This window comes from Engystomops pustulosus, chromosome 6 (assembly GCF_040894005.1).
Source record: "Engystomops pustulosus chromosome 6, aEngPut4.maternal, whole genome shotgun sequence".
Lineage (NCBI taxonomy): Eukaryota > Metazoa > Chordata > Amphibia > Anura > Leptodactylidae > Engystomops > Engystomops pustulosus.
The window spans coordinates 12899744-12926258 of NC_092416.1; the positions used below are offsets into that span (position 1 = coordinate 12899744).

At 45.5% G+C, this 26515-nt stretch overlaps 1 protein-coding gene across 1 annotated transcript; it reads left to right on the plus strand.

Annotated features, from left to right (window-relative positions):
* Positions 1–875: 875 nt before the first annotated feature.
* On the plus strand, positions 876–18306 carry LOC140065851 (sialic acid-binding Ig-like lectin 5). The gene is made up of 6 exons (XM_072113407.1): positions 876–894; positions 13326–13395; positions 13474–13797; positions 15009–15299; positions 17470–17733; positions 18299–18306. Exons 2-6 carry the CDS (start codon positions 13356–13358, stop codon positions 18304–18306), a joined length of 927 nt encoding a protein of 308 aa, XP_071969508.1. The 5' UTR covers positions 876–894; positions 13326–13355.
* Positions 18307–26515: the final 8209 nt, after the last annotated feature.

A 26515-nucleotide genomic window follows, 5' to 3' on the forward strand; every position in this document is an offset into this window, starting at 1 on the left:
AGGTGCATTTATTGGACGTGAGGATAGCTAGTCCTCATGTCCCCTGTATCTTTTTATATCTTTTATTTTCCTAATATGCTAATCATCTAAAGAGGCCACTGGGGCGTGGAGTAGCCAGAGCTGAGGCTACACCGTGCGGCTACTCCACTCCACAGTAGCCTCTTTGATCCTCCTACCAGATATCTTCAGTGCACAGCTATGAGCAGCCGCGAGCCCTCGTCTGTAAAGCCGGCATTCTGTGAATGCGCACAACACCAGGCCCGCGTCTGCGCAGTCACTGCTCCAGAGCCGGAGCTACTGTGCATGCGCAGAACTCTGGCTTCGCGGACGAGTTCTTTGCGGATGAAGATATATGGTAGGAGGATCAAAGAGGCTACTGGGGTGTGGAGTGTGTGGAGCCGTGGAGCCTCAGCTCCTCAAAAGGTCTATCCTCACGTCCAATAGATGCACCTACCACCCGATCTACCTTTATAGGTAGATCCGTGGTGGTAGGTTTCCTTTAAATGGTTAATAATCTGCCATGGTGGGTTGGAGACAGATCTGGAATATTACTCTGTGCAGAAATCACAGTAAAGATGAAGGTTTTTTTCAGTGCTTAAATTGCCAGATTTCAAAGGAAATCAATATATACCTGTAGTCGAACGACCCCTTTAAATTAAAATTTACCCTTTAAATTCCATCTTCCGTTTCTGTCCACAATTCTCTGTGTTCTATTTGTTTGTAACTCCATGAATTCTGCAACAGAAAACTTTGAAGCAGTAAAAAAAGAAAAAATCATAGAAATCTGTGACGAGGTATTTCAGGAAGTGTCCGGGATGTTACTTCCTCTATTATACGCTGGAAATAGAACCGACTTGTATCATTTCTGAAATATCCCGATAACTGATACAACATGTAAGTAACTGCTCCTTATAATGGAACTTGATATTTCCTACGGGAAACACAATTATCATCAGATTTAATACTGATAGAATTTTTAACAATTCTATTTTATACAACTTTTTGTTTGTTTCTTGTTGTATTTTTTTATGTCATTTTTGTCCATTATTATTCATTATTACGTGATGTGTTTGGATGATATTGGAGGGTGTATACACAAGTCTAGTACAGGCGGTCCCTGACTTAAGAACACCCGACTTACGGACCACCCCTAGTTACAAACTGACCTCTGGATATTGGTAACTTACTGTACTTTAGTCCTAGGCTACAATAATCAGCTGTAACAGTTATCACAGGCGTCTGTAATGAAGCTTTATTGTTACTCCTGGTTCTTATGACAACCCAAAAGTTTTAAAATCCAATTGTCACAGAGACCAAAAAAAAATTTTGTCTGCGGTTACAATTATAAAATATACAGTTCTGACTTACATACAAATTCAACTTAAGAACAAACCAAAAGAACCTATCTTGAACATAATCCGGGGCTGACTTATATTTCATTCCTTCATGTAAATTCTGGTGATATGGATGTTGCAAAATTTGGTGAATTTTCTATGGAAAGGATTAGGATTGTATGAAGTGGGAGTATATATATATAAACTTTATGTAAATCTGGAGGAGGAATATCTAACACGTTGCATAAAGCTACAGTATTACAGTATTTTAACTTATTTTTAAAGTTTTTTTTGCCTGAGACTGGTATTTTTAATGATTTTACGTTTTACCCTGGTTTGGAGTTTCAAAGGGGTCGTCCACTTGCAGCAAATAATTGATTTGGTTTGTGTAAGGAAAAGTACAAATTTCCAATATACTTTCTGTATCAATTCCTCACTGTTTATTAGATCTCTGCTTGCTGTCATTGTATAGGAAGCCTCTATGTTACTTCTAGTGGACAGAAATCTGTCCATGGTCACACAGGTGCACGGCTCGTTATATCACATGGCTCTGATTACTCTCTGTGATATAACGAGCCCTGCACCTGTGTGACATCACATGACCAAGGACGGATTTCTATCTAGGAGAAGAAAACCATGAGGAATTGATACAGAAATATAATAGAAAATCGGATCACATTGCCTTACAAAAACCATATCAATTATTTGCTGAAAGTGGACAACCCCTTTAAGCTCCTAAGTCCTTTAGATGTTGGAATGATCTATGTTCTGTGTGACTGATAGAGGTTTCGGAATTACTCTATAGGAGAAATAAAAACTATGTAGCAGATTTGTATCACCACAGACAAGTCATATACAATGTATTATGTGACAAACCGTACCCCCCAGGTGTGGGGTAGCTTCAGGAGTTGATTTCTCCCATCAAATTGATGTTAGATGTGGCTTCGCCCCCTACCTATGGATTTAACATGTTGGAATCAGTTTTGGAAAGAAAACACCAGAAAAATACTCCTAAACTTTGAAAAGGAAAAACAATACACAGAATGCTGTAATGTTGTTAGACCCCTTAACAATGTGTCCCTTTTTCGTTTTTGGTAGTTTTTTGCTCCCCCACCTTCAAAACTGGTATTAAATATTCCATTCCCTGTTGTCAGGATCAGCGGTAGTGGATCCTCTGGACCACTGTGGGCGATGACGTAAGCCGGGACCTGGGACCGGAGTCTAAGTGGCACCCGGTCTTCACCAGAGCCGCCGCAAAGCAGGTTGGACTTGTTGCAGCGTGGTGCCACCAGGTCGTTCCACAGGCGCAACTTTGTCCCCGGTGGCGGCCAAGGCGTAGTACAGAAACTTAAGGCAAACTTGTGGTCAGGAAAGGCAGGAGGTCGAGACAGGGAGCACAGGATCACAGTCGGGGACGTAGCGATAGGTCAGGACAGGCAGCACGGGATTAGAGTCAGGAACGGGATCGAAGTCACAACGGGAAATCAGAATAATCACAGAGGGCTTGGAACACAGCTTTCTCTCAGGCTTGGAAGCACGAAGATCCGGCAGGGGACACAGGAAAGGGCTGGAATTTATCAGGGCAGACAGCTGGCTGGCGCCAATTGGCTGTGTGCTGGCCCTTTAAATTTTATAGAGGCGGCGTAACCCTAGACACTGGAGTGCACGCATCAGAGTGCAGACATTGCGGAAACCGCCGCTGGAGCCGGGGCAGGTGAGTTACAGGCTGGGGCACATGGAGGAATGTGGTGAAATTGGTGAAGAAATTCATTTGCACCATTTTCCTTTGCATTTTAAGTCCTCTTTATTCCTTGGTTTAGTGCAATCACAGGGATACCAAATTTACATGGCAAAATGACAAAAATGTGACATTTCTGACATTTTGGGATCACTCCTGGGAATTACCATTTTTTAGGGGACACAGTGATACCTAACATGTTTATGATTTTACTTGTTGCTTTTTATGTGTTCTAGTAAAAGGGGAGGGATTAGAATTTTTAGTTTAGTGTATATATATTACACAAAGTATCCGGGGGGGGGGGGGTCTGATTACTTCTACCATTTACTGCAATTATGCAGTATCTAAGTTTCACTAGTCCCGGAGACAGATGCTTAGAGATCAGGCTGAATTATTTCCTTATCCGGTGAAATGTACAGGTGGTCCCCTACTTAAGGACACCCGACTTACAGACAACCCCTAGTTAAAGCCGGACCCCTTTGCTAAATGTGACCTCTGGTGAAGCTCTCTGGATGCTTTACTATAGTCCCAGACTGTAACGTGTCTGTAATGAAGCTTTATGGATAATCCTTGGTCCCATTACAGCAAAAGAATTTTAAACTCCGATTATCACTGGGGCAAAAAAAAATTTTTGTCTGGATCTACAATTATAAAATATACAGTTTCGACTTACATACAAATTCAACTTAAGAACAAACCTATGGACCCGATCTTGTACGTAACCCGGGGACTGTTTATATTTCCATATTTCTTTGATGCACCAATATTAATATATCAGCCCAAAGTCTTTTGGAAACATGGACCAATATTAGGACCTCAAAGTATCTGACACTGGTAGAATGTCGGGTGTTCAGGGGTCTGCAGTGTTCGGCGGCTACTAAAAGTGGTCCGTATACGGAGAAGCAGTAACTAGTGACAGTCGCGGTGCCCATATTTTCCAATCCCAGATACAAATGGCAAAGCTTTGAGTCCGTGGTCATACCCCGGAGTGGTGACTATCAGTCCGCCCGGTGCCGGAGGGGAAGTCCAGGCAATGATCTCATAGTCAGCACTTTTAGAACATGTGATTTCCAGTCTCCCGGGACCATGGAGATCCGCACCCCCTGACATCTATCACTGAGCTTGGCTTTTCTTCTATGCAGACGTTTTGGAAAATGTTGCCATTTGACATTCAATCATTTAGACCAGAATTTTTTTTAATTATTATTATTTTTGTATTTGTGGTTGAAGATGCATTCAACAAACTAGAAACCAGACGTGAGAAGAGATGAGAGGGGGAGACTTCCTTATTTTCTGTGTCGGTTAAAAAGAAAGAAAAAACAGAACTTCTAATTTTGTCCTCTTCCTATGTTCATTTACGGCCACAGTAACGTTTTAGGTGGAAATACGTTTTCTAAGAATTGAGTCATAACTAGAGATGAGCACTAAAATGCTCGGGTGCTCGTTACTCGAGTCAAACTTTTCCCGGTGCTCGTTTCGAATAACGAACCCCATTGAAGTCAATGGGAGACTCGAGCATTTTTCAAGGGGACCAAGGGTCTGCAATAAAATGTGTAATTTTATTGAGAAATAAGGAAGTCAGTCGTGTTTGTTTCTTCGTTTTTTTATTCAATGGAATATTCGTGGAACTTCAAAAATGACCCGTGTTACACATCTGCAATGTGTTCTTCACACATATTGTTCTTCACATACTATTGTGAAGAACATCGGTCGGGATGCGTGTCTTCGGAAAAGTTAGCAGATGTACGGAAACATCTGCAATGTGTTCTTCACTGTTTTCATTGTGTTCTTCACTGTTCTTTACTTAAATGATCCTTAAGTGAAAGCTTGTTCTCGAGCAGGCAAAATACTCGTCCGAGCAACGAGCCGTTTCGAGTACGCTAATACTCGAACGAGCATCAAGCACGGACGAGTATGTTCGCTCATCTCTAGGCATAACTTAAAGTGAATGGGGCAGATTTACTTACCTGGTCCATTCGCGATCCAGAGGCGCGTTCTGTGCGGAGGATTGGGGTCTTCCGGCAATTCACTAAGGCAGTTCCTCCGACGTCCACTAGGTGTCGTTGCTGCGCTGAAGTCCATCGGAATGCACTGCACTTCACCGTTCTACCCTGGGTGCAGGTAAGTGTGTGTCCAGCGACCCTTTTTTTTTTTTTGAAATGTGGCGGTTTCACCGAATCCGTCGGGTTTTCGTTCAGCCACGCCCTCCGATTTCCATCGCGTGCATGCCGGCGCCGATGCGCCACAATCCGATCGTGTGCGCCAAAAACCTGGGGCAATTCAGGGAAAATCGCCGCAAAACGAAAAAATTCAGGTAACCCGCCGTAAAAACGTGATTCGGGCCCTTATTAAATGACCCCCAATGTGTTGCGTAACAACGTTGGGTTCAGAGAGTCTGTCATTACTGGATTACCCCATAAAATCACGGGAGGAATTAATTGCTAGGAACAATAACTGAGACAATGAAATCAAATCATTCAAAGAAGTAATTTGGTTCCTCACATGATAAATTACCTGAATTTTGAGATTTTAGAATACTCCTTTAAAGGACATCTACCACCAGGATGAAGGATTGTAAACCAAGCACACTGACATACTGGTGTGTGCCCCCTCTGGCAGGATCTGCTCTTCTTTAACTTCTTATGCCCTGTTTTTTTTTAATTTTTTTTAAATAAAAGGCTTTAAAAATTATGCAAATTAGCCTAAAGGGCTCTGGGTTTTATAGGTGGTAATGGAGCCTGGGCTCATTTGCATAATTTTATATCCTTTTTTCTTAAAAACAAGGGCATAAGAAGCTCAAAGAAAAGCAGATCCTGCCAGAGGGGGTGCACACCAGTATGTCAGTGCGTGGTTTACAATCCTTTATCTTGGTGGTAGATGTCCTTAGGAGAAGTCTCTAAACTGCTTAACCCCTTACTGACATGTGCTGTAATAGTACGGCACGTCTCGGGTGAGGGTACATGGAGAAGGCTCACTAGCTGATTCCTCTCCATAGCCGGTAAGTCTTTGCTGCATATTGCTAGCACTGATCGCTGGTGTTATCCCATCGATTGCTGCCGGGAAAACTGGTGATGATCGTCACTCCCTGTGATGTCATTGGGGAGCGGCGATCGGTCGTCATGACAGCGTTAGGTCTTCCAAAGAGCTGAGGCTGTCTCGTTTTAACCCATTCATTAAATTTTAATGAATGAGGTGGAAAATACCCATATACTGCCATACTGTAGTACGTGTAAAAGTAAAAAAGTTATGTGGGGAGTGAAAATTGGAAATGAAAAAACAAAAAAGGGCCAGGTCGTTAAGGGGTTAAAATTTATGAAAAGTGGTAACCATTAAAGAAAGAAAGCATTTTCTTTCCATTTCTTCAGAACAGACAGTTAAGATGAGAATTGATTTCATTAAAACATTGCCCTGCAGTCCAACCATCAGGAGGCTTCCTCAGGAATAGTCCAAGGTCACTGACGGCTGAATCAGACATATGATAAGGTAAGTGGACCGGCCAAAGTTGGTGCAGGCAGAGTCCAAAGCTAGAATTCAAGGCACATGGGTCAAGTTCAAGCACTGGTAAGAGGCAGTAGTCAGAAACTTAGAGGTCGGAACCATATAGCTAAGGCACCTTCATATAGAGGAGATTGCATTAGCTAAAGATCGAGGGGATGTGCTGGGGAGAAAATCTTGGGGCACTGTTTTGTTATCTTTAATAAAGCCACTGCATACTGTGAGACACTGAAGGGGTTAACTGTGGATGGGCGGTATGTTTCCCCTAGGTTTTGCTATTATGCAAGGCCTTAGTGCTGAGGTTGTGTGTCCAGCACCTTGGACACAGGTGATGGGAGCAGCCCAATCAGTCTTTTTTTTAAACCGCTCAGCAGAGCTGGAAGTGTTGTCTCTCTCTGGAAGGAGGCTGGAGAGCACACAGCCCTGACCTCTGTGCCTGGAGCAGCCAAGTGATTTTGTATAGTGGTGAGTTAGTGAACACCTGTATAGTTAGCACCCTGACGGGTAGGATTTTGTTTGTTTAATGCCTGAATGTAAAGGCTGTTTTATTTTGCTGCTGCAATAAACGCAGGCGAGACCTGTTTTGGACTGTACTTTGGTGTCACTGTCTTGAACTGCATCCCAGCACCCCGCTACCACGGTCTCTACTGGGCCAAATCTCCCACATATGGTGCTTCGGATTGCGGGCAGTTCAAAAAGACACACACCTGAAAGGCGCGCTACATCCTGCCACATTGCATGGCCTGGGTGAAAGCAGCAGGCAAATTGCAGGATAAAGCCAAGATGGAGGACTTTATTAAAGCCATGCTCCAGCAACAGGAGGAGAGATCCCGCCAGCAGCAGGAGGAGGCCAGAGCTAATCGGCAGCAGCAGCAGGAAGAGTCCCAGGCTAATCGACAGCTGCAGCAAGCCATGCTCCAGCAGCAGGAGGAGAGGTCCCGACAGCAGCAAGCCATGCTCCAGCAGCAGGAGGAGAGGTCCCGACAGCAACAAGCCATGCTCCAGCAACAGCAGGCAGAGTCCCGAGCCATGCTACAGCAACAGCAGGAAGAGTCCCGAGCCATGTTCCAGCTGATGATGGAAAAGTTTTCTGGCGTTATGGCAGCACCGCAAGCGACGACTACTGAGGGGTCCCATACTGGTTTGCAAGGGTACCCGGTTGTCCAGCATTCCGCACGGGCTGCAGTGCAGAAGGCTTTACAAAAGATGACGGCGACCGACGACGTGGAGGCTTATCTCACTGTGTTCGAGCGAGTAGCTGAGCGAGAGGAGTTACCAGCTGAGCAGTGGGCAGATGTCCTGGCACCGTTCCTGACCGGCGAATCGCAGAAGGCCTACTACGACTTGAGTGAAACAGAGGCCCGTGAGTACCCCCAGCTAAAGGCGGAGATTCTGGCTCGTCTTGGGGTCACCGTTCAAGTTCGTTCCAGCCGGGTCCACCAGTGGGCATACTCTGAAAAACTACCCCCGCGCTCCCAAATGCATGACCTGATCCATCTTGTCCGGAAGTGGCTACAACCCGATGACTGCACCCCAGCACAGATGGTCGAGAGAGTGGTTCTTGACAAGTTCACCCGTTCTCTGCCCTCTCGGCTCCAGCGGTGGGTTGGACAGGCCGGTCCCACAAATGCTGAGGAACTCGTGTCCCTAGTAGAGAGATATCGGGCTACGGAGGATCTTCTACTTATCCCTCCCACACGAAGCAGTGCCAGTGACAAGGCCATTAAACCATCTGGTAGGACTGCTACTGCAGAAAAAGGGAAACAGGTCAGGTTGGGAGGGGGTACACTGGGGGGCTTGGATACACAGAAACCCAGTGAGGCTCGTGACAGAGGTCATAGCCGTATCCAGTGCTGGCGATGCCATGAAATGGGCCATATTGCTGCCAACTGTCCCCTGTCAGTGGAGCCAATGGACTGCAACCAGACCCGGCGAATGTCACTGTTTGCCCGGCCGGTTCTGGCTGCCAAGTCAGTCACGGATGCAGAACCCCAATGTGTGTGTGTATGGTCACAATCGGTGGTCACACGGTGGAAGCCTTGCTAGACTCAGGGAGTCTGGTTACCCTGGTGCGGGGAACTTTGGTTGATCCTGGACTGTACAGTGGGCGTAAAGTGGGAGTGTTGTGTATACATGGGGACACTCACGAATATCCCACTGCTGTCATCAACCTACATACACCTTGTGGTACTATTACCCATGAAGTGGGGGTGGTGGGGACCCTGTTTCATGAGGCTATTATCGGCAGAGACTTACCGGTGTTTTGGGACCTCTGGAGACGAAGACCCACCTCAGGTGCTGTTGCAGATAATGGACGTCAGGTATGTCCGGCCTTGGCCCCTGAACCCTTTGAGGCCGATGTACCCACACCAGCAGTAGGGGTGACCCCATGTGATGAATTCTCTCCCCTAGAGGTCCTAGCTGGTGAGGTCGAGGGCCACGAGGAGGTGGCCGACATGCCGGACCTTGAGTTTTCCCGTGAGAATTTTGGGGCTGCACAGCTACAGGACCCTACCTTGTTTAAAGCACGGGAGAATGTTAAGGTGATAAATGGGGTACTCCAAATACCAGGGGCTGACAAAATATACCCCCGAATGGTGATTGTTGGGGAGCTGTTATACAGGGTCGACCAGATATGGGGTGAGGAGGTTGAGCAACTTGTGGTACCCCAATCTCACCGTAGGCTGGTGCTAGAGTTGGCACACAAACATGTGCTGGGAGGGCACTTAGGTGCTGAGAAGACCCGGGAGAGGATCCTGCAGAGATTTTTCTGGCCCGGGGTGTGGGAGGAGGTAAACCGGTATTGTAGCTCCTGCCCTGAGTGTCAACTTACTGCCCCGGTGTCCCACTTCAGGAGTCCTTTGGTCCCGCTACCAATCATAGAGGTGCCATTTGAACGGATTGCAATGGATCTGGTTGGCCCCATAGTCAAATCCTCAAGGGGGCACCAATACATCCTGGTTATCCTGGACTACGCTACGCGGTATCCCGAGGCGATTCCATTAAGGAACACCTCCTCCAAAAATATTGCTAGGGAGCTGTTCCAGGTATTCTCACGCACAGGCCTCCCCAAGGAAATCTTGACTGACCAGGGTACCCCATTCATGTCTAGGGTAATGAAGGAGATGTGTAAGTTACTGCAGGTTAAACAGCTCCGCACCTCTGTGTATCATCCTCAGACAGATGGCCTAGTCGAGAGGTTTAACAAGACCTTGAAGGGGATGCTAAGGAGGGTGGTCAGCAAGGATGGGAAGGACTGGGATTGTTTGTTGCCCTATTTGATGTTTGCCATACGTGAAGTTCCCCAGTCCTCCACGGGTTTCTCACCCTTTGAGCTGTTATATGGCCGTTCCCCACGTGGGCTTTTGGATATAGCCAAGGAGACCTGGGAACAGGAGAGGACCCCCCACCGTAGTGTGATAGAACACGTCTCCCTTATGCAGGACCGCATAGCGGCGGTAATGCCCCTTGTAAAGGAGCACATGACAAGGGCACAAGAGGCCCAGTCTAGGATCTACAATAGGTCAGCCAGACTCAGGACCTTTAACCCAGTCGACAGAGTGCTAGTTCTGGTGCCCACCGTTGAGAGCAAGTTCTTGGCAAAATGGCAAGGACCATATGAGGTCATGGAGAAAGTGGGGGAGGTTAACTACAAGGTATCTCAGCCGGGGAGGAGGAAACCCGAACAGATATACCACGTGAACCTCCTAAAGCCATGGAGGGAAAGAGAGTCCCTGATAGCCGTGGGAGTAGAAAAAGCGTCTGTCCCCAAGAAGGTGACACCGGAGATAGGTGTACCCGATGCCAAGGTGCCTGAAGTACAGATCCCGGAGTCCCTCTCCAGGGCCCAGATTCAGGAAGCGAAGGAGTTTGTGCTCCGAAATGTGGATGTGTTCTCTAAGTTACCGGGACGTACTTCAGTCATCAAGCATGACATCGTAACCGAACCCCACATCCAGGTACACCAAAAACCCTACCGGGTCCCGGAAGCGCGCCGGAAAGCCATATCCGAAGAAGTCAGGCAGATGTTAGACCTGGGGGTTATCGAGGAGTCTAAAAGTGACTGGTCGAGTCCTATTGTGTTGATTCCCAAACCTGATGGTTCCCTACGGTTCTGCAATGACTTTAGGAAGTTGAACGAGGTGTCCAAATTTGATTCTTATCCCATGCCCAGGGTTGACAAGTTGATAGAACGACTTGGACAGGCTAGGTTCTTCTCCACCCTTGACCTGACGAAAGGGTATTGGCAGGTACCCCTTACTGACAGGGCCAAAGAGAAAACCGCTTTTGTTACCCCTGATGGGCTTTTTCAGTACGTGGTACTCCCCTTTGGGCTACATGGGGCTCCCGCCACATTCCAGAGGTTAATGGATCTCGTGCTAAAACCTCACCGGAGATATGCCTCGGCCTATCTGGATGACATCATAGTTTATAGTAACGATTGGGAGAGTCACCTGGCCAAGGTGCAAGCAGTGGTAGACTCCCTGAGGGCAGCAGGGTTGACAGCGAACCCCCAAAAATGTGCTCTGGGGCTGGAAGAGGCCCGTTACCTGGGGTACCGTATTGGGCGAGGTGTCATCAAACCCCAAGTAAATAAAGTGGAGGCGATCCAGCAGTGGCCACGACCTATGAGCAAGAAGCAAGTGAGGGCTTTCCTAGGCATAGTGGGCTATTATCGCCGATTTATCCCCGATTTTGCTACCATAGCGGCACCCCTGACTGACCTGACCAAGGGTAGCAGGGCGGTGATGGTAACGTGGAGTGAAGAGGCTGAGGGGGCGTTTCGGCGACTTAAGACGGTTTTGTGCGAGGGACCGGTACTGATCACCCCTGACTTCACCAAGACCTTTATTGTGCAGACTGACGCTTCTGACGTGGGCTTAGGGGCTGTCCTGTCCCAAGTAGTGGAGGGTGAGGAACATCCCGTGACATTCCTGAGCCGCAAGCTCACACCTCCTGAGAAGAACTATAGTATAGTTGAGAGGGAGTGCTTGGCGATCAAATGGGCTCTGGAATCCCTGAGGTATTACTTGATAGGGCGACAGTTTACACTAGTGACCGATCACTCTCCCCTCACCTGGATGAGTCAGGCCAAAGAGAGGAACGCCAGGGTCAAGAGGTGGTTCCTAATGTTGCAGAATTTCAAATTCACGGTAGAACATTGAGCAGGAAAGCTGCATGGGAATGCCGATGCCCTGTCTCGTACCCACTGTCTGATGGCCAAAAGTGTTCGCCCCCACAGGGTCAAACAGAGGGGGAGGGTATGTGAGACACTGAAGGGGTTAACTGTGGATGGGCGGTATGTTTCCCCTAGGTTTTGCTTTTATGCAAGGCCTTAGTGCTGAGGTTGGGTGTCCAGCACCTTGGACACAGGTGATGGGAGCAGCCCAATCAGTCTTTTTTTTAAACCGCTCAGCAGAGCTGGAAGTGTTGTCTCTCTCTGGAAGGAGGCTGGAGAGCACACAGCCCTGACCTCTGTGCCTGGAGCAGCCAAGTGATTTTGTATAGTGGGGAGTTAGTGAACACCTGTATAGTTAGCACCCTGACGGGAAGGATTTTGTTTATTTAATGCCTGAATGTAAAGGCTGTTTTATTTTGCTGCTGCAATAAACGCAGGCTAGACCTGTTTTGGACTGTACTTTGGTGTCACTGTCTTGAACTGCATCACAGCACCCCGCTACCACGGTCTCTACTGGGCCAAATCTTCCACAATACATAGGGGATAGGAAGAGTCTGGAGACATGGGGGGGCGATTCATCAAATCTGGCGCCCCCTGCACTTTTTACGGCACCGGCACCATTTTTTTCGGTGCACTTTGTTCATGCAGCTAAATTGTGGCATAGACAGAATAGTGACGCAGGGTCCGACTAATCACTAACTTACCCCTTTAGGTGCACATTTTTATGTCTTGTCAGACACAGAGCAGCCGCAACGCAAAACTGGCGCAGACACTTCATAAATACAGGTACAAGCAGCTTGCCTGTTCTTTTCGGTACAAAGTCAGACAGAAAACTTTTGAAAAACACTTTAATAAATGTGGGTCATTATGTCCTCACCACCAGTTTTCTGGCAGAGAAAGCCCATGAATCCCCTCTCCCCGACCGATTTCTCACTTCTCCGACCTGCATGACACGTTGGGTATGTCAAGGAGGAGAGCTGGCGGGGAGCGGGGAGGGTGGAAGACGGCAGAGACCAACCAGGTCCCACCTGGTCTACAGGGAACCTGTGCCGAGGTGCCAGTGGGGGGAATTTTAAGATTGGCATTCAAAATTGGCATATAGGGGCACACTTGCTAAGGGTCCGCAGACCACGATTCTGTCGGGTTTTCCTTTTTGCGCTGAATTGCCCCAGGTTTTTGGCACACATGATCGGATTGTGGCACATCAGCGACGGCTTTCATGCAAAACAAATCATTGGGCGTGGCTGTCGGACAACCTGACTGATTCGGACAAACCACAGAATTTAAAATACAAATTGTGTCGCAAAATTAGCACTCACATACACCGGAAAGAAGAAGGTGAACTCTGGCGGACCTCAGTGGGCAAGCGACGGATGCAGGATATCGGGCGCACAATCTTCATGAATCGCAGAAGATCCGAATCCTCGTTGGACAACTCATCTCGGGGATCGTCGACGGAATGGGTAAGTAAATCTGCCCCATAGAGTTAATGAAGAAGCCATGTCCATGAAGCAAAATGCCTAATAAATCTTTTGCCTTCCCCACATTGAATTTTTTTTTCTTCTTGTATAAATAAAAGGATCTGTATCCAGGACTGAATCTGGAAATAATGGATGTACAGAAGATTTTCCTTCTCTTCATTATTCAAGGTAACTCGAATAATATGTAAATAAGTGATGAGACATAATGGAAACACTTGAGCTTTATGCTATTTGGCTGATTTGCAGGTTTTTATCGAGGTTTTGAGTGTCAGAGAAATAGGAGAATCACTGCCCTCCTGGGCTCCTGTGTGGAGGTCCCCTGCATACGTAGATATGATGGAATCTCTGACGACATGTGGTATTCTGAAGATGATTATGGAGAGGACTCCTCATCAGAAGAGGAGGAATGTACAGATAGGGCCTCCCCGGTGCCAGGGGGGAGGAGCTGTACCCTGCGAATAGACCCCGTGAGGAGGGAGGATGAAAAGGTCTATTACTGTAGAAGTGGAGACAAAAGTCAATCATATGAATATTACCTTTCCAGTTATGATATATACCTTGAAGTCAGGGGTAAATATTTCAAAGATAAAAAAAAGTTAGCTATAAGAATATGTCTCATCCCCCTCCCTATACAATGACCTCTATATAGAAACACTAACCCATCATTACATCACTACTGACAATATATGATGTCACAGCTTATCTCCTCCTCCTCCCTGTACAAGGACCTCTATATAGATAACACAGACCCATCATTACATCATTACTGACAATAGATGATGTCACAGCTTATCTCCTCCTCCTCCCTGTACAATGACCTCTATATAGATAACACTGACCCATCACTACTGACAATAGATGATGTCACAGCTTATCTCCTCCCACCTCCCTATACAATGACCTCTATATAGATAACACTGACCCATCATTACATCACTACTGACAATAGATGATGTCACAGCTTATCTCCTCCCCCTCCCTGTACAATGACCTCTATATAGATAACACTGACCCATCAATACATCACTACTGACAATAGATGATGTCATAGCTTATCTCCTCCCCCTCCCTGTACAATGACCTCTATATAGATAACACTGACCCATCATTACATCACTACTGACAATAGATGATGTCACAGCTTATCTCCTCCTCCTCCCTGTACAATGACCTCTATATAGATAACACTGACCCATCATTACATCACTACTGACAATAGATGATGTCACAGCTTATCTCCTCCCCCTCCCTGTACAATGACCTCTATATAGATAACACTGATCCATCATTACATCACTACTGACAATAGATGATGTCACAGCTTATCTCCTCCCCCTCCCTGTACAATGACCTCTATATAGATAACACTGACCCATCATTACATCACTACTGACAATAGATGATGTCACAGCTTATCTCCACCCCTCCCTGTACAATGACCTGTATATAGATAACACTGACCCATCATTACATCACTACTGACAATAGATGATGTCACAGCTTATCTCCTCCCCCTCCCTGTACAATGACCTCTATATAGATAACACTGACCCATCATTACATCACTACTGACAATACATGATGTCACAGCTTATCTCCTCCCCCTCCCTGTAATTGATGATGCACATTTAATCCCCTTCTATGCCACTGCCAAAGGGCCCTGTGATTTCTAAGTACTGCATGTTACATATAGTAATTGGTAACAGTATTAAATGTCTCATCTTATATGTATATACATTAATAATCAGTACGTCATTGTAATTGATTTTCTGATTCTTTAGATTTTCCTGAAGCACCACAATTTTTCATATCTGAATATTTGATGGAAGGAGAAGCCACCACTATACGATGTACTATAGGTCACACGTGCGGCTCAGGTCCTCCTGATCTACAATGGAACAAACCCGGTCATGTTATAAAGAAGTCAGTGGATCTAAAGTATGGATTGTGGAGAGAAGAATCAGCACTGTCTTATACTCCTTCCTATGAGGATGATGGGAGTCTTATCCAGTGCACGGCTACACATCGTAATGGACAAAGAAGTGAGGGATCGGCAGAATTAACAATTCATTGTAGGTATAATTAGACAGACAAGAGGAGTCTTTGGTGTGGTTTGATAACATCTCACCTTCAGGGCTGGATTTAGGTAGGTGAAGGCCCCTGGGTGCAAATTCTGGTGGGGGCCCTAATTAAATTTAGACCAAACCGTAGTACACATTACTAAATTATATTATAAATTATCAATAAAATTCTAAACTTTCTCCTACTTACATGTTAGGCTATCTGCCGGCCTAGTGGCCACAGTGCCAGTGGTAGAAGTACAATAATGACTATACTAGTCCCAGTCGCCACACCAGCTCCACACGCCGCTGCTTCCCTGAGAGTTCACTTTTCTCCTCTCATACATTGGGTGAGCTGTGAGCTGACCTTTGCCAGGCATTGCTGGTAGGGGCCCCCTTATTAGTAAAGTGGGAGGGGTCCCGGTTGACCGCACCTATGCCCCTCCCAATAAATTGGTCTTGCTCAATTTTAGTCTTTGATTTAATCAATTGACTAGATAGACCCATAGCTTGAGATTGCGCTAATAAAATATCTTGACAACAAATACCTTCTATTCTCTGGACCTTCTGTAGGTCCACACCATTGCCACCATTGCTTTAGGGCAATTCGGAAATTACCAGTAGGTTTAGTAGGTTTGTGGCTATAATCTCCCCTGGACCTGGTTTATAAGTGATCTGTAATTACTGAGATGTTAATTAGGTTGTCAGTGTTAAATCTAAGTGATTGGAGGACACATCGTGAAGATCATGAAGGACAGTGTTGAAAGTGTTGAATGTTGAAAGTGAATGGGAGCTGCCAGCTGCCGATGTTGTTGCGTCTTCTGGCCAACACATGGGTATGGAACCAACTTTCTTTGCACAGGGTGCAGAAACGCTAATCTCTGCTGGAGATAGATGTCAAAAACTGATGGAACCCAACCCCATCTGGAGCCATTGTGGCTCATTTACTAAGGGTCTGAACGTCGCACTTTTGTCGGGTTTCCCGAATATGTAGAATTGCCCCAGGTTTTTGGCGCACGCAATCGGATTGCAGTGCAACGGTGCCAGCTTTCACGTGACAGAAATCGGGGGCATGGCCGTCGGACAACCCGACGGATTCGGAAAACCTGCAGAATTTAAAAAAGAATTTGTGTCGCAAGATCAGCACTTACATGCACCGGGACGAAGAAGGTGAACTCCAGCGGATATCGGCGCAGCAGCGACACCTGCAGGATATCGGGAGCACGACCTTAGTGAATCCCGGCAGACCCAAATCCTCGTCGGACAGTACGCCGCGGGATCACGACTGGACCAGGTAAGTAAATGAGCCCCATTATGTTCTTTGGGTGGAAATCTGATATGAGAGTAGGGGATCACAAAATATTAATATCTTATAATGACTGTTTAGATTTATTTTAAGTCTAAGCTTAAGAATGTGCTTAGTTTCCCATCGCAACCAATTACAGCTTGGCTTTCATTTTACCCATGCTCATGAATATTTTAAAGGGGAGCTGTAATTGGCTGCCATGGGCATCTAAGCACATTCTTAAACATTCTCCTAGTAGGTTGTTAATCCGTATCTTTCAATGGGAGCTTTAGGAATGGGACATTAAACTTGATGGGGTCTATAACATATGGGGGGGCCCTAATTTTTGTATGCTTTGTCTCTCAAAAAAATATATGAATAGGCATAAACGTATGCGCGGTCTGAGCTGTAAGAGTTGATGAAGAATGTTCTGCTTTATTTTGTATTGGAATTGTTGAAGTCATGCATGATGGTGGCTTCTCCATAGGTGGAGATAGAACAGTATGTGGTGTAATGGGGTCTATGTACCAAAACAGACGTGAAAGTAGGACGCACCAAAATTATTAAGAGGTGACCTACTGCACCAGGGATAAACATCTACACCAATTTTTTGGGGCATTGTAGGCTTTCCCCAATATCTGCACTAGTTTTCTGGTACAGGTAAAGTTAAAAAAGTATGGATGCCAAAATTTTGTACAGCCATGCTCCCCAAAATTGTCTTGTCTCTCATGTCAAAGAACTGCTGTACAGGGCATGTCCCCGCATACAGTATATAATGTGAGCCTATGGATCCCACCAGTTGCCACCTGCTTGTATTTGCTCCTTTCGGCAGCCATAACAACATTCTCCTGCGCTGTGGATTACATTTTTACTACCTATGTTTTTTATGTTTTGCAGTTGCTCCAAAATATGTGACTGTCGTTATCATTGAGAAGGACAAAATAATTGGAGGGAATGCAGTGACCTTAATGTGCGCCTCAATCTCCAAACCTGAGGTAAATGAGTATGAGTGGTACAAAGGACGAAACAAGACTAAGTTACCAGACATTGGATGGAAGATCAGAGTGATGGATGTGACCAGCGACATGGAGCCCTATTCCTGTGCTGCCCGAAATACTGTGGGGAGAGGAGAATCGGCCCCGATGGAGATCCCTATATCATGTATGTATAGAACCTGGAGCATTGACTATTTTGTTATTAATAACCACAGCGTGACCTGTAGATACAATATATGTCCATGGAACCCATGCAAATCCTTGGTGGCTCAGAGATCCAGGTGGACCACACACAGTTTGTTAGTAAACACTAAGTTCTGCCAGAGGGAGGCGCTGTAGCTTGTACTAATGGTGATGCTCTGGTATTAAAGCTTCCATACCTCGCACACATAAAGGCTATGTAGCATCATGCTCTCAAACCCAAAGTGTTGGTTCTGGTCGAGAAGCCATGAACTATGATAATTGAAGCTGGGGGCATAGCGGGAGACTGCTTTTTACCCAGGATCGGATTGGTCAGCCAGAGTGCAGGAAGTGCAGCGCGTCCCTAATGTCCAACAGTTGTGCTTAGGGTCAATGTCTTTAACAGATTTCCTGAGGTTAAAAATATTGATGATTATATTGTTGACCTTCACTTTTATTTGGACTGTGATTGGTGTGGAGCTACTCACCCATTGTCCATGTTTCTTTCTTAAACCGCAATAATTTTGTAATTTATCTAAAATTATTTGTAGTTCCTTGAGTTTCCCAAGATAGTAAATAGATACATGATTGTAGCTCTGGATATGACTGGAATAACAGAAATGATGTAACAATAGATACATGATTGTAGCTCTGGATATGACTGGAATATCAGAAATGATGTAACAATAGATACATGAGTGTAGCTCTGGATGTGACTTGAGTATCAGAAATGATGTAACAATAGATACATGATTGTAGCTCTGGATATGACTGGAGTATCAAAAATGATGTAACAATAGATACATGATTGTAGCTCTGGGTGTGACTGGAGTATCAGAAATGATGTAACAATAGATACATGATTGTAGCTCAGGATCTGACTGGAGTATCAGAAATGATGTAACAATAGATACATGATTGTAGCTCTGGATGTGACTGGAGTATCAGAAATGATGTAACAATAGATGCATGATTGTAGCTCTGGGTGTGACTGGAGTATCAGAAATAATGTAACAATAGATACATGATTGTAGCTCTGGATATGATTGGAATTTTAGAAATGATGTAACGATAGATATATGATTGTAGCTCTGGATGTGACTGGAGTATCAGAGATGATCTAATGGCAGATATAAGACTGCAGCTCCGACTGGATTGTCAGTCATGATATATAGGCAATAGTAGAATCTAAGCTGTGATTGGTTGCTCCCTGGTTAACTGCCACAGCTTCCAACAGACAAAGGCTCCTATAGTTTGGCATTGAGTTACAAAGCGCATTTTGGAAAGCGTGGTGTGAAAACTTCCAGGCAAAGTATAGTTGATGGTGTTCCCAGAGTCACAGGAGGTCACTGTGCAAATTCACTCAGCTTTTTATGTTAGATTTGGTTAAGAACATAATGACCAAAACATTTTAGTCTAATATTACATGCTGACAACTTCCTTGACAGGCTGCACATCTCTGCCTCACCACTTGGCGGTGACACTTTCTAGTACATCACTATGTGATACAATGTTACAAACATTATTGTCTTGAAAATTTGCTATTCTCATTACACACAAATTTGATCATGTCCTGCCAAGAGCAAGGGCAAGAGAGGAGACATCTGTACAGACCTTCAGTATGTATGGGAATTAAGTCATCATATATTACCCCTTTACAGCCTGTCCTCCAATGGGACCACTATTGATCACTAAAGTTGGGGTCAATTGGTTGGGGGCTCCATCTGATTTGATCTGATTTGATAACTTATCCATATACGTTATATTGACCCATGGGAGCATCTCTATGAGACATATGCTAGTACAACCTCTTTATTGTGATGTCATCAGGTCTCTGTCACTATCTCTGTCACCACTACCTGTTTGAGCAGCTCACCGGATGCTATCTCAGCCTTTATCTAGTCAATTCATACATTAATCATTCTAATATTATCTTCTCTTCATTATGTTAATGATACACATGGCTGCTTCCTGTAGCATTTGTATCTGTCACACACATAGGCTGCAGGGGGCCCAGTACCAGTGGTGTGTCACATCATTATACAGGCTGTCAGTCATATGTATAGGAGTATCTCATACACACAGGCTGCAGGGGGCGCCAGCACTAGGAGTGCCACATCATTATACAGGCTGTCAGTCATGTGTATAGGGGTATCTCATACACAGGCTGCAGGGGGCGCCAGCACCAGGAGGGTCAGATCATTATACAGCCTCACATCATTATACAGGCTGTCAGTCATATGTATAGGAGTATCTCATACACACAGGCTGCAGGGGGCGCCAGCACCAGGAGTGTAACATCATTATACAGGATGTCAGTCATATGTATAGGAGTATCTCATACACACAGGCTGCAGGGGGCGCCAGCACTAGGAGTGCCACATCATTATACAGGCTGTCAGTCATATGTATAGGAGTATCTCATACACACAGGCTGCAGGGGGCGCCAGCACCAGGAGTGTAACATCATTATACAGGATGTCAGTCATATGTATAGGAGTATCTCATACACACAGGCTGCAGGGGGCGCCAGCACCAGGAGTGTAACATCATTATACAGGCTGTCAGTCATGTGTATAGGAGTATCTCATACACACAGGCTGCAGGGGGCGCCAGCACCAGGCTGTCAGTCAGCACTGGGGGTGTGGCTGTGCCTCCCACTCATGAATAAGCCGGACATCTGAATATAATAATTATTCATTGGACCTGTCACAGGTCATTTGCATACAGCTTTAGGACCTGATTGTGTAGGATTACAGGCTTGTAGAGGGACAATGAAGGGATAGGCGCAATGCTTTCTAATGGCTGTTTGTGAAAATATATTTAGTTTGTGGGGGTTCATTTGTCTGACGGGTTCTCGTTATGTAATTTTGCTCACTATTTCACCTATTTATCATATTTTCTTTCAGATAAAGGAGATGTTCATTCTTGGTTCCAATCTAATTGTAACCTCGTTCCTGTGGCCGCCCTGGGGGCAGCCTGCGCTCTGCTGCTCGTGCTGCTTATTTTTTTATATTGCAGGTAGGGGGCGATAATCATCAATATTTATGTGCTGTGTTTAGGAGAAAGATCGGAGGTGGACTGATTCTCTGAATCAAGGGGTGGAAGAAGACAGGGCACAAAGACTCAAATGTAGTGTTTAAGATCTATCGAGTAGAGGAGAAGGTAGCGGTGCTCACCTTAGGTGTGTCTTGATAGCATAGCCCGTAGTACAGAAACATTGAGAACAGCAGCCTGTGGAAGGGAGAAGCAACGAGGAAACAGCGTCCACCGGTCTATCCCGTAGTCATGGATGTATCAGGTTAGCAAGAGGAAGTCATCCACATCATCTGCGCATCTTCGTTATTCATAAAATCTTTTTATTGTTCTTGTATAAAAGCAAGGAAATAACTACGCATTTCAGTGCTGGACTAGCATGAATCCTTGTTTTTATTATTGTTAAACCTGACGAAGGTGTTTAAGAGAAGCAACTGAATGGTGTTTTGGGTTACAGATATCTTAAGGGCTTGATAAAACACGTTCATGTTTTCATGGCTTGATAAATAAGAGAACATATTGGGGCACATTTACTTACCCGTTCCTGTCGCAATCCCCGCAATGCGTTGTCCGACGATAATTTTTTCTGCCATGATTCACTAAGATCCTGCGCCCGATATCCTGCATGTGTCGCTTCCCCGCTCAGGTCCCCGGAGTTCACCTTCTTCTTCCCGGTGCATGTAAGTGCATTGTCCGTGTATAATGCGTTGTGCGGGGAGTCACTAAGATCCTGCGCCCGATATCCTGCATGTGTCGCTTCCCCGCTCAGGTCCCCGGAGTTCACCTTCTTTTTCCTGGTGCATGTAAGTGCATTGTCCGTGTATAATGCACTGTGCGGGGAGTCACTAAGATCCTGCGCCCGATATCCTGCATGTGTCGCTTCCCCGCTCAGGTCCCCGGAGTTCACCTTCTTCTTCCTGGTGCATGTAAGTGCATTGTCCGTGTATAATGCGCTGTGCGGGGAGTCACTAAGATCCTGCGCCCGATATCCTGCATATGTCGCTTCCCCGCTCAGGTCCCCGGAGTTCACCTTCTTCTTCTTCCTGGTGCATGTAAGTGCAATGTCCGTGTATAATGCGCTGTGCGGGGAGTCACTAAGATCCTGCCCCCGATATCCTGCTTGTGTCGCTTCCCCGCTCAGGTCCCCGGAGTTCACCTTCTTCTTCCTGGTGCATGTAAGTGCATTGTCTGTGTATAATGCGCTGTGCGGGGAGTCACTAAGATCGTGCGCCCGATATCCTGCATGTGCCGCTTCCCCGCTCAGGTCCCCGGAGTTCACCTTCTTCTTCCTGGTGCATGTAAATGCTTGGCTTGTGACACAATTTTAAAGTTAAATCCTGTGCTCAGTCGGAACTGACGGAGCGTCCAATGGCCGCGCCCCACCCCCCGCGGCTGCGCCAAAATCCAATCGTGTGCAACACAATCCCCTTCTAAATACCTGTCACAGCGGTGAAAATCCAGAAAATTTCTAAAAACCGACGAAAGTGCGATCCGCAGGACCCCTAGTAAATAAGCCCCATTATGGGCAAATTGAACTATTTTATTTTTAATTTACTAACCTATTCTGTTTTATTATAAAACGATATTTATCACAGTTACAGTTATGACCATATTCCATATAAAAAGCCTAAGGTCTCCCTGATGTCTCATAGTCAGAGATGAGGGAAGAATCTACATGTCGATGAAGTGAATATTTTCTGATTCTCTTCATATGAATCTTGTACATATCATAATAATCGATCCGTTTTATTGTCTATTGCTTTCGATGGCCATTTGACGGTGTCTATTTGACTTCTGTTTTTATTGTTTTAGTGAAAACTGAAAATGAAAACACTTTTAACCCTTTAACGCCAAGACCCTTTCTCATTTTTCACTCTCCACCTTCAAAAATCTATCACTTATTTTTCCATGTGCAATGCTCTGTGACGGCTTGTTTTCTGTGTAACAAATTGCGCTTCATAGAAATGGTATTTATTATTCCATGCCATGTACTGGGAAGCGGGAAAAAAATTCCAAATGCAGTGAAATTGGTGAAAAAAACGCATTTGTGCTGTTTTTTTTTTGTGGGCTTGGATTTTACGGATTTCACTGTGAGCCCCAAATGCAATGTTTACTCTATTCTTTGGATCGGCGCGATCCCGGGGATACTAAATCTTTATAGGTTTTATAATGTTTTCATACATTTGCAAAAATTAAAACCTCCTGTACAATAAAAAAAAAAAAATCTATTTTGCCATCTTCTGGCCCTAATAACTTTTTCATACTTTAGCGTACAGAGCTGTGGGTGGTATAATTTTTTTGCGAATTTTGATGACATTTTCAGTGCTTCTATTTCCTGTCATGTCCTGTCCTGTCATGTCATGTCTCGTCCTGTCATGTCCTGTTATGTCCTGTTAGTCCTGTCCTGCCCCATCATGTCCTGTCCTGTCCTGTCATGTCCCGTCCTGTCCTGTCCCATCATGTCCCATCCTGTTATGTCCTGTCTTGTCTGGTCATGTCCCGTCCTGTCATGTCATGTCTGGTCATGTCCCATCCGGTCATGTCATGTCCTGTCATGTCATGTCCCGTCCTGTTATGTGCTGTTATGTCCTGTCATGTCTGGTCATGTCCCGTCCTGTCATGTCTCGTCCTGTCATGTCCCGTCCTGTTATGTGCTGTCATGTCCCGTCCTGTCCTGTCATGTCCCGTCCTGTTATGTCCTGTCATGTCTGATCATGTCCCGTCCTGTCCTGTCATGTCCCATCCTGTTATGTCCTGTCATGTCTGGTGATGTCCCGTCCTGTCATGTCACGTCCCGTCATGTCCCGTCCTATTGTGTCCTGCCCTGTTTAGTCCCGTCCTGCCCCATCCTGTTATTTCCCGCTCTGTCATGTCCCGTGCTGTTATTTCCCATCCTGTTCTGTCCCGTCCTGTCCCGTCATGTCCTCTTCTGTCCTGCTATGTCCCGTCCTGTTATGTCCTAGATAAGTCAATTTTTACTTGTGTTTTTTGGCTATAAAGGATTAATAATTTCAGTAATACTTCTGAAATGTTTTTTTTATAGAAAAAGATGCCAGAAGGCCACAAGCAATGAGGTAAAATAGTTTGTATAAAGTAAAATTCATTTTATAATAAGAGATTTAAAAGGAAAAACAGGCTGAACCTGATAGATGTGAACATAAAATAGCAGAACGTGATAGACATTAAAGGGAATATTCCCATCTGGGCATTGACATTTAATTTACTTCATCTGCCATATGTACTACCAGTGTGGAGGCAATTCCCCATAAATGTAGCCATGTTGTCCTTGAGAAACTAGATTGTTGTCCTTGGATACGACCATCCCCCGCACCCTGGCAGTGGTGGCCACACATGAGCTATTGAGTCCTGCCTGACCACCTGCATTCAGTGCTGATTGCTACAGGACGACTGTGAGACATCCAGTATCTCATCAGTACAGTGTAGGGAATTGATTTCCCTACGTGAGAGGCTTGTGACTAGGGTTGGTAGTACTACACTGTGCTGAAGAGATACAAACTTGTCCAAACATTGCTGTTTACATTAATGTTTGTTTGGGGATAGATATACCTGTTTGGCTATTATCCCACATCATTAAGGTCCCCCCTTTTCTTCTTAATTCAGGGGGTACAAGGAGAGGGATTTCTAACCAGACTGATTTAGGGGACATATATTGTCTCTTCATCACACAAGAAGCCCATCTTATAAACAATACATTACAGGTCCTGCAGTAGCAGTCACAGCGGAGCCCCTGTTATCAGTAGTTACAGCTGTTGACTTCCCAACCTTGATAGTTCTTCACCATTTACCTCATTAGTCAAACAACTTTGACATTCTAGGATGTAAGTGGCCATACTATTCCTAACCTCATGGGCATAACTACAGTGGGAGCAGCCATGGGGCCTGCAGTTTTAGGGGGCCCCATCATACTAAAGAATGGGGAATGCGCACTATTATATACATATTTTGCTACACATTGTAAAGCATATTATGTATACTAACATATATGTGATGTATATATACTGTATCTGTCATATGTATATGCTGTCTATGTGCATATAAATATGTCTATTTTTACGGGAGCCCCATTCAGAAGTCTGCTATGGGGCCCTGCCTCTCCTACCAAAGTTCCTGGGTACCTTTACCTTCTCCTAATAGCAGGGCAATCATTACATCAGTTATTACTTAGTCTCTAAGTAGTCCCAGCGGGTTTCCTCCTATCTCCCTTAGTAGTCACAGCAGGTCTCTTCACCTCTCATTTAGTAGCCACAGCAGAGCACCTCTTCTGTCACTTAGTAGTCACAGCACATCTCCTCCCCTGTTGTTTAGTAGTCACACTTAGAAGTCACATTCCTCTCCCTTAGTAATCACAGCAAGGCTCCTACTTTCTCCCATAATAATCACAGTTGGGCTCCTCCCATTACCCTTAGTAGTCACAACACCTCTCTTCCCCTCTCTTTTAGTAGTCACAGCAGAACTCCTCCTATGTAACTTAGTAGTTCCATCTGAGCTCCTTCCTCTCCCTTAGTAATCACAGCAAGGCTCTTTCTTTCTCCAATAATAGTCACAGCTGGGCTCCTCCCATCTCCTTTAGTAGTCACAGGTGGGCTCCTCTGCTCTCCCCTAATATTATAGCGGGGCTCCTTTGCTATCCCTTAGTAGTCACAGTCGGGCTCCTCCTCTCTCCCTTAGTAGTCACAGCTGGGCTCCTCCCCTCTCCTTTAGTAGTCAGAGCTTGGCTCCTCCCCTCTTCCTTTGTAGTCACAGGTGGGCTCCTCTGCTCTCCCTTAATAGTTATAGTTGGGTTCCTTTGCTAACCCTTAGTAGTCACAATTGGGCTCCTCAGCTCTTCCTTAGTAGTCACAGCTTGGCTTCTCCTCTGTCACTTAGAAGTCACATTCCTCTCCCTTAGTAATAAGAGCAAGGCTCCTACTTTCTCCCATAATAATCACAGCTGGGCTTCTGCTCTGTCCGTTAGTAGTCACAGTTGGGCTCCTCCCATTACCCTTAGTAGTCACAACACCTCTCTTCCCCTCTCTTTTAGTAGTCACAGCAGAACTCCTCCTATGTAACTTAGTAGTTCCATCTGAGCTCCTTCCTCTCCCTTAGTAATCACAGCAAGGCTCCTACTTTCTCCAATAATAGTCACAGCTGGACTCCTCCCATCTCCTTTAGTAGTCACAGGTGGGCTCCTCTGTGCTCCCTTAATAGTCATAGCGGGGCTCCTTTGCTATCCCTTAGTAGTCACAATCAGGCTCCTCCTCTCTCCCTTAGTAGTCACAGTTGGGCTCCTCCCCTCTCCCTTAGTAGTCACAGCTTGGCTCCTCCCCTCTTCCTTAGTAGTCACAGGTGGGCTCCTCTGCTCTCCCTTAATAGTTATAGTTGGGTTCCTTTGCTAACCCTTAGTAGTCATAGTTGGGCTCCTCAGCTCTCCCTTAGTAGTCACAGCTGGGCTCCTCCACTGTCCATTAGTAGTCACAGCTGGGCTCCTCCACTATCCATTAGTAGTCACAGCTGGGCTCCTCCACTATCCATTAGTAGTCACAGCTGGGCTCCTCCACTCTTCTTTAGTAGTCACAGCTGGGTTCTTCCCCTCTTTCATAGTAGTTACAGGTGGGCTCCTCTGCTCTCCCTTAATAGTTATAGTTGGACTCCTTTGCTATCCCTTAGTAGTCACAGCTGGGCTCCTAAGCTCTTCCTTAGTAGTCACAATTGGGCTCCTCCTCTCCCTTAGT

What these genes read in the sequence shown, in the direction of transcription:
- LOC140065851 (XM_072113407.1), top strand. Translation starts at nt 13,356, where the DNA reads ATGGATGTACAGAAGATTTTCCTTCTCTTCATTATTCAAG. An exon ending in CCTTCTCTTCATTATTCAAG is followed by an intron (nt 13,396 to 13,473) that starts GTAACTCGAATA and finishes GCTGATTTGCAG; the next exon opens with GTTTTTATCGAGGTTTTGAG. An exon ending in GGCAGAATTAACAATTCATT is followed by an intron (nt 15,300 to 17,469) that starts GTAGGTATAATT and finishes TATGTTTTGCAG; the next exon opens with TTGCTCCAAAATATGTGACT.